Genomic DNA, 13426 nt, shown 5'->3' on the forward strand with positions numbered 1-13426 from the left:
CTCCTCATCATACATGATGGAAATCAGTCATCTCTGATGCTTCCTTTCTTCTTCCAAATGTTCCAAACACATTCAGTTCCTAAATCCAGTAAGTTCCACCTCAATAATCTCTCTCCTATCTTCCTTTATTTCTATTGCCACTACTGTAATTCAGACTTTTATCATTTTCCACATATACTACCCCAAAGATCTCCTTAACTGATATCTTTTCTGATAGTCTGCTTGCTGCTAAATTAATCTGTCTAAAGCACAACCCTGATTATGGTTCCTTAGTAAAAAACTTTTCAGCAAATTCTCACTGGCAAACAAATTAAACCCTATCTTCCTAGTCAGGCGGCACTCCAGGCCTTAGACTTCATCTCTCCTTTCAATTTTATCTTCTATTCCCTCAGATGTATATGTATACATGCACCTATGTTGGAGCCAAGTGGATTTCTCTCCATCCCTGAAACATTCTCTACATTTTATCACACTCTCCTGCTTAAAAACCTTGATTAATGTATACAGATAGTATGTGTATAAATGCACCTATGTTGGAGTCAAGTGGACTTCTCTCTATCCCTGAAATATTCGCTACATTTTATCACACTCTCCTGCTTAAAAACTACTGAGCAAGGCATTCTCCTTCTTCAAACAAAGATCCCAAGTTACAGGCACTGAAATACACTTTCTTTTGGATTCATGATTGCATGAAAGCCCTATTCCATGCTTGTTGAAATAATTCTCACTCAAGTCTAACTCACCTAGACCCCATTAGACTTCCTCAGATTCCTACTTCCCAAAATCGAAATCACCTCCTACTCTCTGTATCTTTTTTTATTTTTGTTTTTTAAAGTTTTGTCAGCTGGGCGCGGTGGCTCATGCCTGTAATCCCAGCACTTTGGGAGGCCGAGGCGGGCAGATCACAAGGTCAGGAGTTCGAGACCAGCCTGGCCAATATGGTGAAGCCCCGTGTCTACTAAAAATACAAAAATTAGCTGGGCATGGTGGCAGGCGCCTGTAATCCCAGCTACTCGGGAGGCTGAGGCAGGAGAATCTCTTGAACCCAAGAGGCAGAGGTTGCAGTGAGCCAAGATCGTGCCACTGCACTCCAGCCTGGGCAACAGAGTCAGACTCCATCTCAAGAAAGTTTGTCTTTTTTTTATTTCCTCTATATTTCTACTGCACTTTGTTCATGTGACTAACAGACCTCTCATCATATTACGTATATACTCACTGATTTTCCTCCTCCAGTCAGTAGGTTTTTTGAGATAAACAAGCTTATGATCTTCATATCCACAGTATCTAGCAGTGTATGACTGCTAAAAAGCGTTCATGAAAGCTTTTTGTGTTTACAAAATAAATAAATATAATCTCAGAATGCCTAAAATTAAGTGTTTCATCAAATAATTGAGGGTAGAAATGTGTAAAAAAGTACAGGATAGGTCCTAAATATATGGGTAAAATAAAATGAGAAGGTGATTCTGGGGCACTTGGACCACTTGCAGAGGTTAGGGCAAGAATAGTAGAAGCACCTAGATTGTGTACCTCTCTCCTCACTGCTCTTTCCATAGGCTATAAAGTCAGGCTAGACTAACAGAACTACCGAGAAGTGCTCAAGACAGCAGAGGTGTGTTGGGGTAAGAGGAAAGAGAAATGAATAGAAAATAAATCCTAAACGTACCTGCAAAAAGGGAATGCACACTCAGGGCTTGCTCATGACCATCACTCTTTTCACTACCATTATAATTAGCTACATTTACTGATCACTTACCTATTAGCTATCGGACACTATGCTAAAAACTGTACCACATATATCATTTAATTTTCATGGCAACCCTGCCAGTTCAGTTTTATTCATATTTTACAGACAATGAAAGAAATCTAAAAACAATGAACTATATTGCCAAAGGTTTCACAGCTAATATATTAAGAGATATGGCCAGAATGTTAACAAGGACCAGATCTCAAAACACATTCTCTTCCTGCTCTACTATTCATGTACCAGGGGTGTACATAATTTGGGGACTGGTTTTACTGCTTTGTATTATTTAATTAACTTAGTAAGCACATGTCTTATTTTCCCTAGTACTAAAATGTATTTTTGAGGGTAGAGTACCTGTCAGATATTTTTTATTTCTTCCCTTGAATCTCATAATGACCATATAGTAATCATTCAGTATTTGATTAATTTATTATTATATCTGTGTACCAGCAGACATAATAATTGAGGTGCACTAATCTTTAGTTGGCATGAAGCCAAATACAGCAATAGGTGATTTACCCCCTTTGACAACTGTACATGCTGGGATAAAACTTTAAGTCATCAATAGTAATAGGCCCTAAAACATTAAGTCACAGCTACAAAATCAAGGATAGCTTGTGTTTATGTATAATGATAAAAATGATATCTAGGATATATTATTCTGTCCCTCATATCTGGGTATAAAGATAATAATCATGATGAGTAGCCATACATTCTATTAAGCAAGTGAATAATTTATTTAAATGTGGAAATAAATATGCTTTAATTAATGGCAAAATCTGTCTTATTTATGTCACAGAAAGACATAAAAACATGTATAAGTGGACTGACATCTTCTATATAGGTTGAGTTCTAAAGTCAATTTCAGCACATAACACAAAATCAGTTAGAGACAATCCTTCAAATTACTGAAATCCTTGAAAATACCTTAAATTGCCTTTAAAGAATGGTATAATATAGTACTAGCTCTCAATAAATTCATCTCAGACAGTTTTCCCTTCTGCACAAAACAGATTACCATTTCTTCCGCTGTCTGCCATGTGCAACATTTGGCTGGTGTTTAGGAGCCATATTGAATGAAACAGCATACATTTACACACTGGAATCATATTCAACACCGTGAGAGACTTAAACTCTATCAGTTCCTATAACAGGTATAGAGAAACCAATTCCATCTGAGAGAACAGCAGATTCACATCTTTTCATATCATGCTTGCTAAGCATATGTTCACTGTGAAATAAGAGCTACAATTAACACATTACGTAAATTATTTGGTTTTTGCTTTGGGGTGTTTTGGTATTGGTTTTGATTTTTGGCCTGAGCCCAAAGATACAAATTTGAATAAATTACATTCCCAGAAATGTGACTCTACTGTATGTGCTCTCTTGTTTATTCTGCAACCACAGATTCCTAGAATTTCAGGCACAAGTAATCAAATACTATAGTGTGTCATGTAAAAAAAAATAAAACAGCCCATCTTACCTTCATCTATTGATGCTTCACTACTGTATCCATCATACTCTGCCGATAGAGGACTGTATTTCTGCCTTGTTTCCCAAGCATAGTTCTTTTGTCTAGAATCTGCCAGTGGTAGTCTGGAATTGTGTGTTCTGGATAAGGCCTCATGATATTTACCCAGCGCTTCATCTTCACTTTCAGAGGATGAACCATGCTCATCTTTGTCCATGTAGGAATTATCTATTTGGAATGACATGAAGAACAAACGGTAATTGAAAAAAAAAATTCCCTCCCCTCACCTGGCCCTACTGGGCCCGTCAAATGATAATTTTTACACAATAAAGTATAGAAAATTTGCTGAAGTTATATATATAAACACACACATATACATATACACACACATATATATACACACACACACACATATATATTATACACAACCTGAATTTTCAGATTTAAAAAAATACAATTTTTTCACATAAGAAGCCCAAGCTTTGGAAAAAGATCAGTTTGTATATTCTATTATATAAATAATGTTTGTTAGTCACAGGGATTTTTCAACCATGTTACATATAAAGTAAATTATAATACCATTTTACATTTTTTAAAGTATAAGTAACACACAAGTGAAGTTCTAAGTATTGCCAGTACTATAGCTCTGATTCAAATAACTCACATTAAAAGACACATTTCTGGTTCTCGTTTTGGTCAAAATTTTCAAAACGGATAATGCTCAGTGCTAGCAGTAAAATACAGCAATAGACAGGTATATACTATTGGTGAAATTATAACTGATACTACTTTCCTAGAGAGCAATTTGGCAAAATATATCAAACCTTTAAATCTGCATAATCTGATCCATTTCCAGGAATTTACCAATTCTATTTCTAAGAATTCAGCCTAAGAAATTAATTAACAGATGAATAAAGATATATTTTTGAGACAATTCACTGCACTGTATTTAATGGCAAAAGAGATAACCTAAATGTCCATCAGTGAGCTTTGTTTAAATAAATTATGATGTATCTATTCAATGATATATTATACAGTCATTAAAAATGAGGATGTGAATTTAAAAGAACTCTCAGGGAAAGAATAACTACAATATTATGTTATGAGAAAAAAGGAGGTAAAAAAGTAGAAGTTATAATTATATTCCCATTTGAAAAATATATATACACACACATGTGGCATATACACACACATAATGCATACATAGGTATGCACAGACAAAACTATCTGGAAGGATATACACCAAACTGTTAACACTTACTGCTTGTGAAAGGCAGAATTTCTAGGAAAACTTTACTTAAATATACCTAAATTTCAAACAAAACTTTCAGGAGGTCTAAATTTTTTATTGTTCTAAAAAGCACTAGTTATTACCAGTTTTTTAAGAAGGTAACCACTTTGAAACTGCACAATGGTGTAACTTTCTTAGAATTATTAAACAATTCTAGAAAGGTGAAGAGACTACAGTAGTTAAAATTCATTAGTTCAATCTGGTTATTTTTCTCTTTATAGTCAGTTAAGCTTCTGTAGTAAAGAAATTGAGGTTGAAATTTGAGTGGGAGTTACAGGATAAGTAATTTTTAAAATACAGGACAGAAACTAAATGCTTAAGAGTTAGAAGGAGGTTATATGTCATCTAGTCTAGTCCTAGTTTTTAAATCAGTAAAATAAAGCCATAAATGGGTAATGCCATCACCAATGTCATATATTGTGGCAGTGCTTGCCCAATATGTAGCCAATAGTCACATGTGGCTATTTAAACTAATTAAAATTAAACAGAAATTAAAACCCAGTTCCCCATGCTATTAGCCACATTTGAAGTGCTCAACAGCCACATGCAGCTAGCAGTTACTATATGGAACAATGCAGAGATATAAGACTTTTTCATTGTTGCAGAAAATACTATTAGACAACAATGAGATGGCCGAGCCATAAGACCTCTGACTCCCAGTGCAGAGCTGTTAGCACTTTCTGGGATACCATGGTGGGGATCTTAAACCAGCAGAGGGTTTTGAGTCTCTTGAGGAGGGTAACTAGTCTGTGGTCAAACTTCACCTATTAAAAAACATTACCTAACATAACCTACATTTAGAAATAAAGAAGAAAACCCTTCCTCCTTTTTTTTTTTTTTTTTTTTTTTTTGAGGAGTCTCGCCCTGTTGCCAGTCTGGAGTGCAGTGGCGTGATCTCAGCTCATTGCAACCTCCACCTCCTGGGTTCAAGCAATTCTCCTGCCTCAGCCTCCCAAGTAGTTGGGATTATAAGCACCCACCACCATGCCCGGCTAATTTTTGTATTTTTAGTAGAGACGGGGTTTCACCATGTTGGCCAGGATGGTCTCGATCTCTTGACCTCGTGATCTGCCCGCCTTGGCCTCCCAAAGTGCTGGGATTACAGGCGTGAGCCACCGTGCCTGGCCTTCCCCCTTTTTCTATACCTTATAAACCCTGTGTCAGAACCTGGAACTCAGGTACCAGTAATATTACCATTCAGCTAAATGAAGGGTTAATCTATGTGTCAAACAATTTTTGAAAATCATTTGGGAACATTGCGCGTATAAGTTTAGTACTGACTATATTGTGGAATATGTTAGAAATATTTGGTTTCTTTAGGTACTAGCATGCTTCTTAATGAAAACAAATTTAAAAAGTTAAAAACCCTACATGCTATTTGTAATGTATTTATTACTAGTATCCATTCTATCATTATTTTCTGAATAAAATAATATGTAAACTATTTTACATTATTTTTTAATTTTTGCTACTTTAAGCAGTAAGTCTACCAGAACTAAACTAGGCCTACCAAAGATCACTAAATCTGACAATCAAAAAACTGCTAGAATGGCCAGGCACAGTGGCTCACACCTGTAATCCTAGCACTTTGGGAGGCCGAGGCGGGTGGATCACGAGGTCAGGAGACCGAGACCATCCCAGGCCAACATGATGAAACCCTATCTTTATGAAAAAGACAAAAATTAGCTGGGCGTGGTGGTGCGTGCCTGTAGTCCCAGCTACCCGGGAGGCTGAGGCAGGAGAATCTCTTGAACCCGGGAGGCAGAGATGGCAGTGAGCCGAGATTGCACCGCTGCAATCCAGCCTGGCGACAGCGCAAGACTCTGTCTCAAAACAAAAAACAAAAAACTGCTAGAAGAATAGACTCCAAAATGGATACATTTTCAGAAACTGACATTTCTTTTAAGTTAGTTCATCCATCCTGGATTAGCCTCTCCTATATCACTGTAAAACCACTCATATCATAGATAAATAGCAGATCCCTATTATGTATGTAGTCGTAGCAGAACTGAAAAGTCTTCCTCATTACCGCTATTCTGCTTTTTGTTATTTTACGAGAGTATGAACTTATAGAAAAATTCCAGATGTGTATTTTATAAATAAAAGCCAGTGTACTTTTGGCCTTGTGATCAGATCAGCAATAAGTGGATATGACTAAGGGATTACCAGAAGTAATTATTAGCAGTATGAGCTGCTAATGAATATTGAAAATTATCACATATACTGTGAATAATGAAAATTATCACAAATACTGTGATTGAAAACTATAAATGCTTAGTCAGAATCCTAATTCTACATAGAGAACTCATGAATAATAATAGATTGTTCATGTATACTTATTGTAAACAGGGCAGTAATATAAAATTTTTAATGTATGGGCGAAATGAATAAAAATACATTGTGAACCACATTATTGAATAAAATAAAATCTATTGCTCTCAAAGAAATAATTAAACATTTGATATAAATTTGGATAGATGCAAAGAGCAATACTGTATAAGGGGCTTCAGAGTTAGTTATATAAAAATTTCAAATGCAACTACAGCACATCAAATAAACTCCAAATAAAGCAGGTAAGAAAACCATGGAGTTTCTGGTTGTAAAACAAATGGACATTAAGAAAAACTAGGGCTGCTGAAAAGTTGGCCAAATAATGCAGGGACCAGGGGCAATACTTAGTGGGACAAATAACATGAATGCTCTTGAAATGATTTTAGAAAAAATACTGAATGGCTTTAAAAATGTTTCCCAGTAAAAGGATTCAAGAAAGTCTTAAATATAGACACATGAACAGGAAAGCTGAGAAATTTGGATGATGTTTTACTAATTTAAAAAAATCAAGAGAAAATTTAATCACTCACACCAACATTAGGAGACCTCACCTTTTTCTGGTATTATCTTAGAATATTTTTCATCTTTACTCTTTGCTGTTCCTTTCTTGGCAGAAATGGCCTCAGTTTTCTTGGGTTTTATGTCTTCGTTCACTTTACAGTATTTCGTTGAATTTATTTGTTCTTCAATTTTCCCAGATAACTTATCTTTAGAATTAGTTGATGGTGCTGGATGTATGTCTTCTTTTATAATGGATTTCTGTGTCATATGCCTATTGCTTGTCAAAATATATTTTAAAGAACATTCATTTCCTGAACACTCATTCCCTTTGGATGCTTTACTTTTAACACATTTTTCAGCTTTCTTTAAATGATCTGAATGCCCTAAATCGGGAAGATGTTTACATTTATTGAAATGCCCCATATTCTCTTGATCTCTTCCCAAATATACATGTCGAGATTTAGAATATTCCTCCTTTTTACAATTATCTGTACCAACGTATTTCTTTTGCTCATACAATTTGTTTATTCCGTTGGCATTCTTCTGATTTCCTTTCATTTCTTGATATCCTACCTCCTTTAAATCATTCTTACCATTATTGGAAATTCCTACTCCAATTGTTTTACATCTGTCAGTACTTTCAAGTTCTTGACAAATAGATCCAGCCCTTGTATTCTGTCTGATAACTGATATCCCACCATTATTCATGTAGCCTTTCAAAGAAGAATCACCAGTATTACCAGTGTCTTGATATTCTGATAGAGTCTGTTGCCTATCATTAACATGTTTAAATACTCTTTCTTCATGTATTCCTTGATCTTGCTTTAGTGAAGTTTTACAAGTATTTATTTGCTTTGCTCTATGCTCTAAATTGGCTTGTGTTTTCTGACAATTAGTGTTTTTGGAGACTTCTGTTAACCCGGCATTTTTTTGTTTAGAAGTGTCTACAGCTTCTTCTGCTACAGAGCTTTCCTCTTCTGGGCGAAAGCCACTCATCATACTTGTTACCTGCTCAGCAACTGAGTCAGTTAAAGCATAGCTGACCTCCCCAACAGCAGTGGTCAAATCCTCTACAGCACTACTGATTGTGTCTACCAGAGAGGACACTGAAGGCAGATTCTGTTGGAAATTTCTGAAAAATGCCATTTTCTAATTCCTTGTTCCTAAAAGGTGCAATAATGGAATTTTCTCTTCTGAAAATATCAACCACTTTGGAACTTGAATTTAACATTTACTTAAATGTTGCTATTCGTCAGCTCAATATTAGCAATTCACATTGTAGCTTTTAATCTTTCTGTAAATACATTATGCATTGAAAGAAATATGTTGAAGTAAGATTCTTCCGGAAAAAAAAAATCAAACCACTTGGTTTAAACGTTATGACATTTTTTCTCACTCCACAGCTATTATAACAGCAGCAAGACAATATTTTTCCCTCAAATACTATTGGTTTTTTATTCTACACCTGAAAAAAGAAGTATAAAAAGGATTTTTATTATGTACTTTTAGTTTGCTTATTAACAGTCTACGTAAGGGAACTACCCTATCTTACCAATAAACTACCCAGTATCATTTCACATTAAGAAAAATATTAAAGAGAAATATCTAAACAATTTTGCATAGTGGTAAGAATAGGGGAGAGGAAGTGTGGACACCTGCTGAGTGGCTACTATATGCAAGGCATTGTAATTGACACATTTTATCCTACTTGATTTTACAGTAATTCTAGGAGGTAAATATTATTATTCCTATTTAATAAGTGAAAGAAAAACAAGGCTCAGAAAAATTAAGTTCCCTGAGACATTTTCAAGGGATCCTCAAGGTCAAGACTAGTTTTACAATAACAGCAAGGGGGTACTTAACTTTTTCATTCTCACTGGATCACAAGTGAACACTGGAGTTATCCAGAGGCTACATGACAGATTGAATGTAGAGGCAGAAATGAGAATCCAGCTGTCTTCCATTATGCTAGTCATTAAAAAGATTTGCAAAAAGTATAAAACAAAATCACTCTTCTCACCACTTTTTCCCCATTTTCTTTTTGTTTTGGAAAATAGTTTTGTAAAATTTAAAGATGTTATTTATATTAACATGTAATAGTCTTGTTTTTTTAAAAGAATAAATTAATAATATTTTTAAATTTTCTCAGTTTTAAATTGGTAAATAATATTTTTAAATTTTCTCAGTTTTAACTCTAATATGGTACATATCAATAGATATAATCCACATAAACAAAAAGCTCTTTGGGACTACTCAATAAAATTTAAAAGTACAAAGTTGTCATTAAACAAAGGAAAAACCAGAAATGCTGAACCAGAGAATTACCAAAGGCCAGTAAAGAGATACTTTTAGCCAGTTCTTTCTGCACAAATGATCAAAAAGCAGAACTGGAGTGGATTATGAGAAACACTGAACTTAACCAAATTAAAACTGTATAAAATACTATTTATAGTTTCTTAATGCAAAAGTCACAAAATATAATTCAATAACTAATAGAGTCTTATAAGTAATGGGGCTATCGCCTTTTAAGTTATCAAATGTAAGAGAAAAGCATATCTCCAACACAGGTACACAGACAAGTAAAGCCAGATTTCTCAGCTATTTTTTGTCACATTCTTCTAAATTAACACTTTGCTTTTATAATTTCCAATTTGTTTCTGCTATCATTTTTATAAACCAGTCTTTGGAAATAGAAAATTTTTAAAACTCTTGTAGTAATTAAAAAAAAAAAAACACTCCAAGGAAAATGTTTCCATAGGAGAAAGAATGGTATTACAGCCATCATCTTTCCTAGTATCTAGTAACACTATAATATATGGTGCCAAGGGAGGGAGTGGAACACTATTTTTTATCATCGGAATTTATATATAAATTAAGTTACTAAGTAAAACCACCTCCAACTCCTCCAAACAATAAATTACCCATTAGCTGAAAATTAAATAGCAGGTAAAGAAAAAGGGTGAATACTTTCAAAAGCATTCTAGGGATATGGAGAAAAAAAGCTCTCTAAAGAGCTACTTGGACAATGGAAGTACACTACATAAAGTAACAAGATACCTCCTTCTTCCTCAAGTGTATCTGCTCCTATTATAGGCTCAAAAGCATATCTTACATATGAAAAATTAAAATGTCATTTTGTCATAGTAGACAATTCACCTTTATGTAATAGCAATTCATAAACAACAGAAGAATACCTGAACATAATTTACTTAACAGATCTTTTACAGAACAGTAGCTCAAATATTAGTTTATTGTATGTCACAACCAACCTTTTTATTGCATATATTAAAATAAGTAAATAATAGTACGGATAAAAAGAACAAACAAGAGAAGCAGCAATACGATACTTACAAATTTTATCTTGTGAATTCTTCCTTGTACTGTATTCCGAACCAAGATCTGGAAACCCGCCAACATTTTCAAAACAGAACTTCTTATTAATATAGAGAAAAAGGAGCAGCATCAAGATAATAAACACCCCAACAGCTGACAAAAATCCAACTGCCTCTGGAGATACTAGAGAAAAAAAAGTCACAGCTGTAAGCATTTATTTTTCTTGAAGCTACAAATAAGAAGGAAACCCCAAACATAAGTTAGCTTACTACCTTATTTGAATTATATTTTTTAATTGTCATAGTTTAAAAACAGTTTCGTTTATAAGAAAAACAAACTGCAAAGTTTGATGACAGTTGTTCAATTCATTCAGCAGCATTCATTCAAATTTTCTAAGTTTCCTTATAAATTCGTAGGAACAATCTTAAAAGAAAGACAGGAGTCGGCCAGGCACAGTGGCTCACACCTGTAATCCCAGCACTGTGGGAGGCCAAGTGGGAGAACCTCTTGAGGCCAAGAGCTCAAGACGAGCCTGGCCAATATGGTGAAACCCTGTCTCTACTAAAAATGCAAAAATTAGCCTGGCACGGTGGCACATGCCTGTAATCCCAGCTACTTGGGTGGCTACGGCATGAGAATCGCTTGAACCTGGGAGACAGAGGCTGCAGTGAGCCGAGATTGTGCCAGCCTGAGCAACAAAACAAAACTGTCTAAAAAAAAAAAAAAAAAGACAGGAGTCTATAAAATAGGCAGTCATCATATGTTTAATCCATCAAAGAGCACTGCAAAAATTTGAAAATAAGAATTAGAAAAATGGCCAGGCGTGGTGGCTCATGCCTGCAATCCCAGCATTTTGGGAGGCCAAGGCAAGCAGATCACTTGAGGTCAGGAGTTTGAGACCAGCCTGGCCAACGTGGCGAAACCCTGTCTCTACTAAAAGTACAAAAATTACCCAGGTGTAGTGGCGGGCACCTGTAATCCCAGCTACTCAGGAGGCTGAGGCAGGAGACTCACTTAAACCTGAGAGGCAGAGGTTGCAGTGAGCCGAGATCGCGCCACTGCACTCCAGCCTGGGTGACAAAGCGAGACTGTTTCAAAAAAGAAAGAAAGAAAGAAAAAGGTTATATCTGATGCACGGATATATTACTTAACAAAATTTATGAGAACACATATCATTATTTTTATCTCTAAAAGCTTCAATCACTCTTTCTTAGTAAATAAACTTTGTACTCCCTAATGTGGCATTTAAAGCTCCAACCTCTCTTTTCAATATTATACTCCAGTCAAATGTTGTACTCATTGCCTCAGAATCCGCAATATTCAATACCACACTCCTTGTTTTTATTGATCTTCTTCCCTTGCCTGGAACGACCAACTCCTCTCTACTGTATCGTACTCATTCACTCAACCAACTTATATATTTGGAGCACCAACCATACACCAGGCATTGTTATATAAACAGTTCCTGTGTTCCTTGAACAATCTGGTGAAGACAATTACAACACAGTGTAATAAAGACAATATAGTGTAATAAAGGCTATGATTGGGAAAGAACAGGGACTATGAGAACCACAGGAACATTTATTCCAGTGCTGAAAGATCAAGAAAGCTTTTCTGGAAGTTATGGACTCTATGATTATATTTTAAGAAATTAGTAAGAATTACTTCAGGCAGAAGTAACATCTGCAAAAGCCCAGAGACAGAAAATCACATTATATTCCAGAAACTGAATGAAATTCTTTTATGATAAGCTACTAGATTTTCAAGAGAATTTGGTCTCAAGCAAATATATGAAATCACCTAGAGAGGTTTTATACAGCAAGAAAAGACAAAAGACAGCTTCTCCAGTCCTCGGCAATCTCTCTTTCAACTTTTTTATTATTTGCCACTGTATCAGTCATTTGGAGTTAAACAGGAACTAAGTTTTTGTATCCTCCATGCCTTACAGATAATATTCAAGTATTAGTTGAGAATGATTCTAAGCTTCAAACACCCCTACAAAGATCCCTGTATAATCTACTTTTCTTCCTCCATCATTCAAGCAGCAACTAAAATGTTATTTTCTCTAAGATTCTTTCTTAAATCAGAGGGCAATGGCAAATAGTATCTTAACTCATTTGTTAAAAATGAAGTCAACAACCGGTCAATGATGAGTGCTTTGATTTCCTTTTTCATTATTTATAAAAACTAGGCATACCAGGTATAGAATTGAATAAGACATTATATCTTTTCAAAGCTGGGTCAATGGTGTTGCAGTAGGAGATGAAGCAGAGAGTAATATTGTAAGGCAGGGGCAATGGGAGTGAGAGGAGGAGGCGGGAGGAACGGTAGGAGTGCTAGCTGGATATCAGGCTGGTGCTGAGGGACAGGCCTTGCTCCTAGAACCAAGAAATTATAGCCAGACATTAGCCTTGCCTGTCTTGTCCTCAGGCTGAAGCACAGCCAGGGAAGAAAATGATTTTAATAAAAGAAGCCAAGGTATATGACATAAAACAGTGGTATGTATCAAGCCTGAGATATGGAGTAAAAATGAAAACAGAGTAATTATCATCAACATTTCAGATAGCCAGGAAAATCAGAAGCAGGACAGAATCTGGTATGAAGAGGCAAAAAAGAGTAGTACTTCAATATTACACTGTAATAACAAAATATATATAGGAGTTCCCCTTTTAGTACAGGCTCAAAACACTCAGACATTTAATGCCTTCAGTGGCTACAAAGGACTAGATATCATGCAGACTGAAAATCTCCCATG

At 35.3% G+C, this 13426-nt stretch overlaps 1 protein-coding gene across 13 annotated transcripts in view; it reads right to left on the bottom strand.

Moving 5' to 3' along the window:
• SYT14 (synaptotagmin 14) overlaps nucleotides 1-13426 on the bottom strand; it is a 233815-nt gene that overhangs the window by 147499 nt on the left and 72890 nt on the right. For 5 of the 13 annotated variants that reach the window (XM_063790293.1, XM_063790344.1, XM_063790259.1 and 2 more), the window contains 3 exons: nucleotides 10690-10854; nucleotides 7389-9306; nucleotides 3228-3443 (listed from right to left, as the gene is read on the bottom strand). In XM_063790293.1, the coding sequence (XP_063646363.1) occupies nucleotides 3228-3443; nucleotides 7389-8484 (1312 nt within the window). In that variant the 5' untranslated portion in view covers nucleotides 8485-9306; nucleotides 10690-10854. The remainder of the gene's footprint in view (nucleotides 1-3227; nucleotides 3444-7388; nucleotides 9307-10689; nucleotides 10855-13426) is intronic. The other 8 variants (XM_001169016.8, XM_063790505.1, XM_063790529.1 and 5 more) reach the window with 2 other exon arrangements.

This window comes from Pan troglodytes, chromosome 1, assembly GCF_028858775.2.
Source record: "Pan troglodytes isolate AG18354 chromosome 1, NHGRI_mPanTro3-v2.0_pri, whole genome shotgun sequence".
Classification (NCBI taxonomy): Eukaryota; Metazoa; Chordata; class Mammalia; order Primates; family Hominidae; genus Pan; species Pan troglodytes.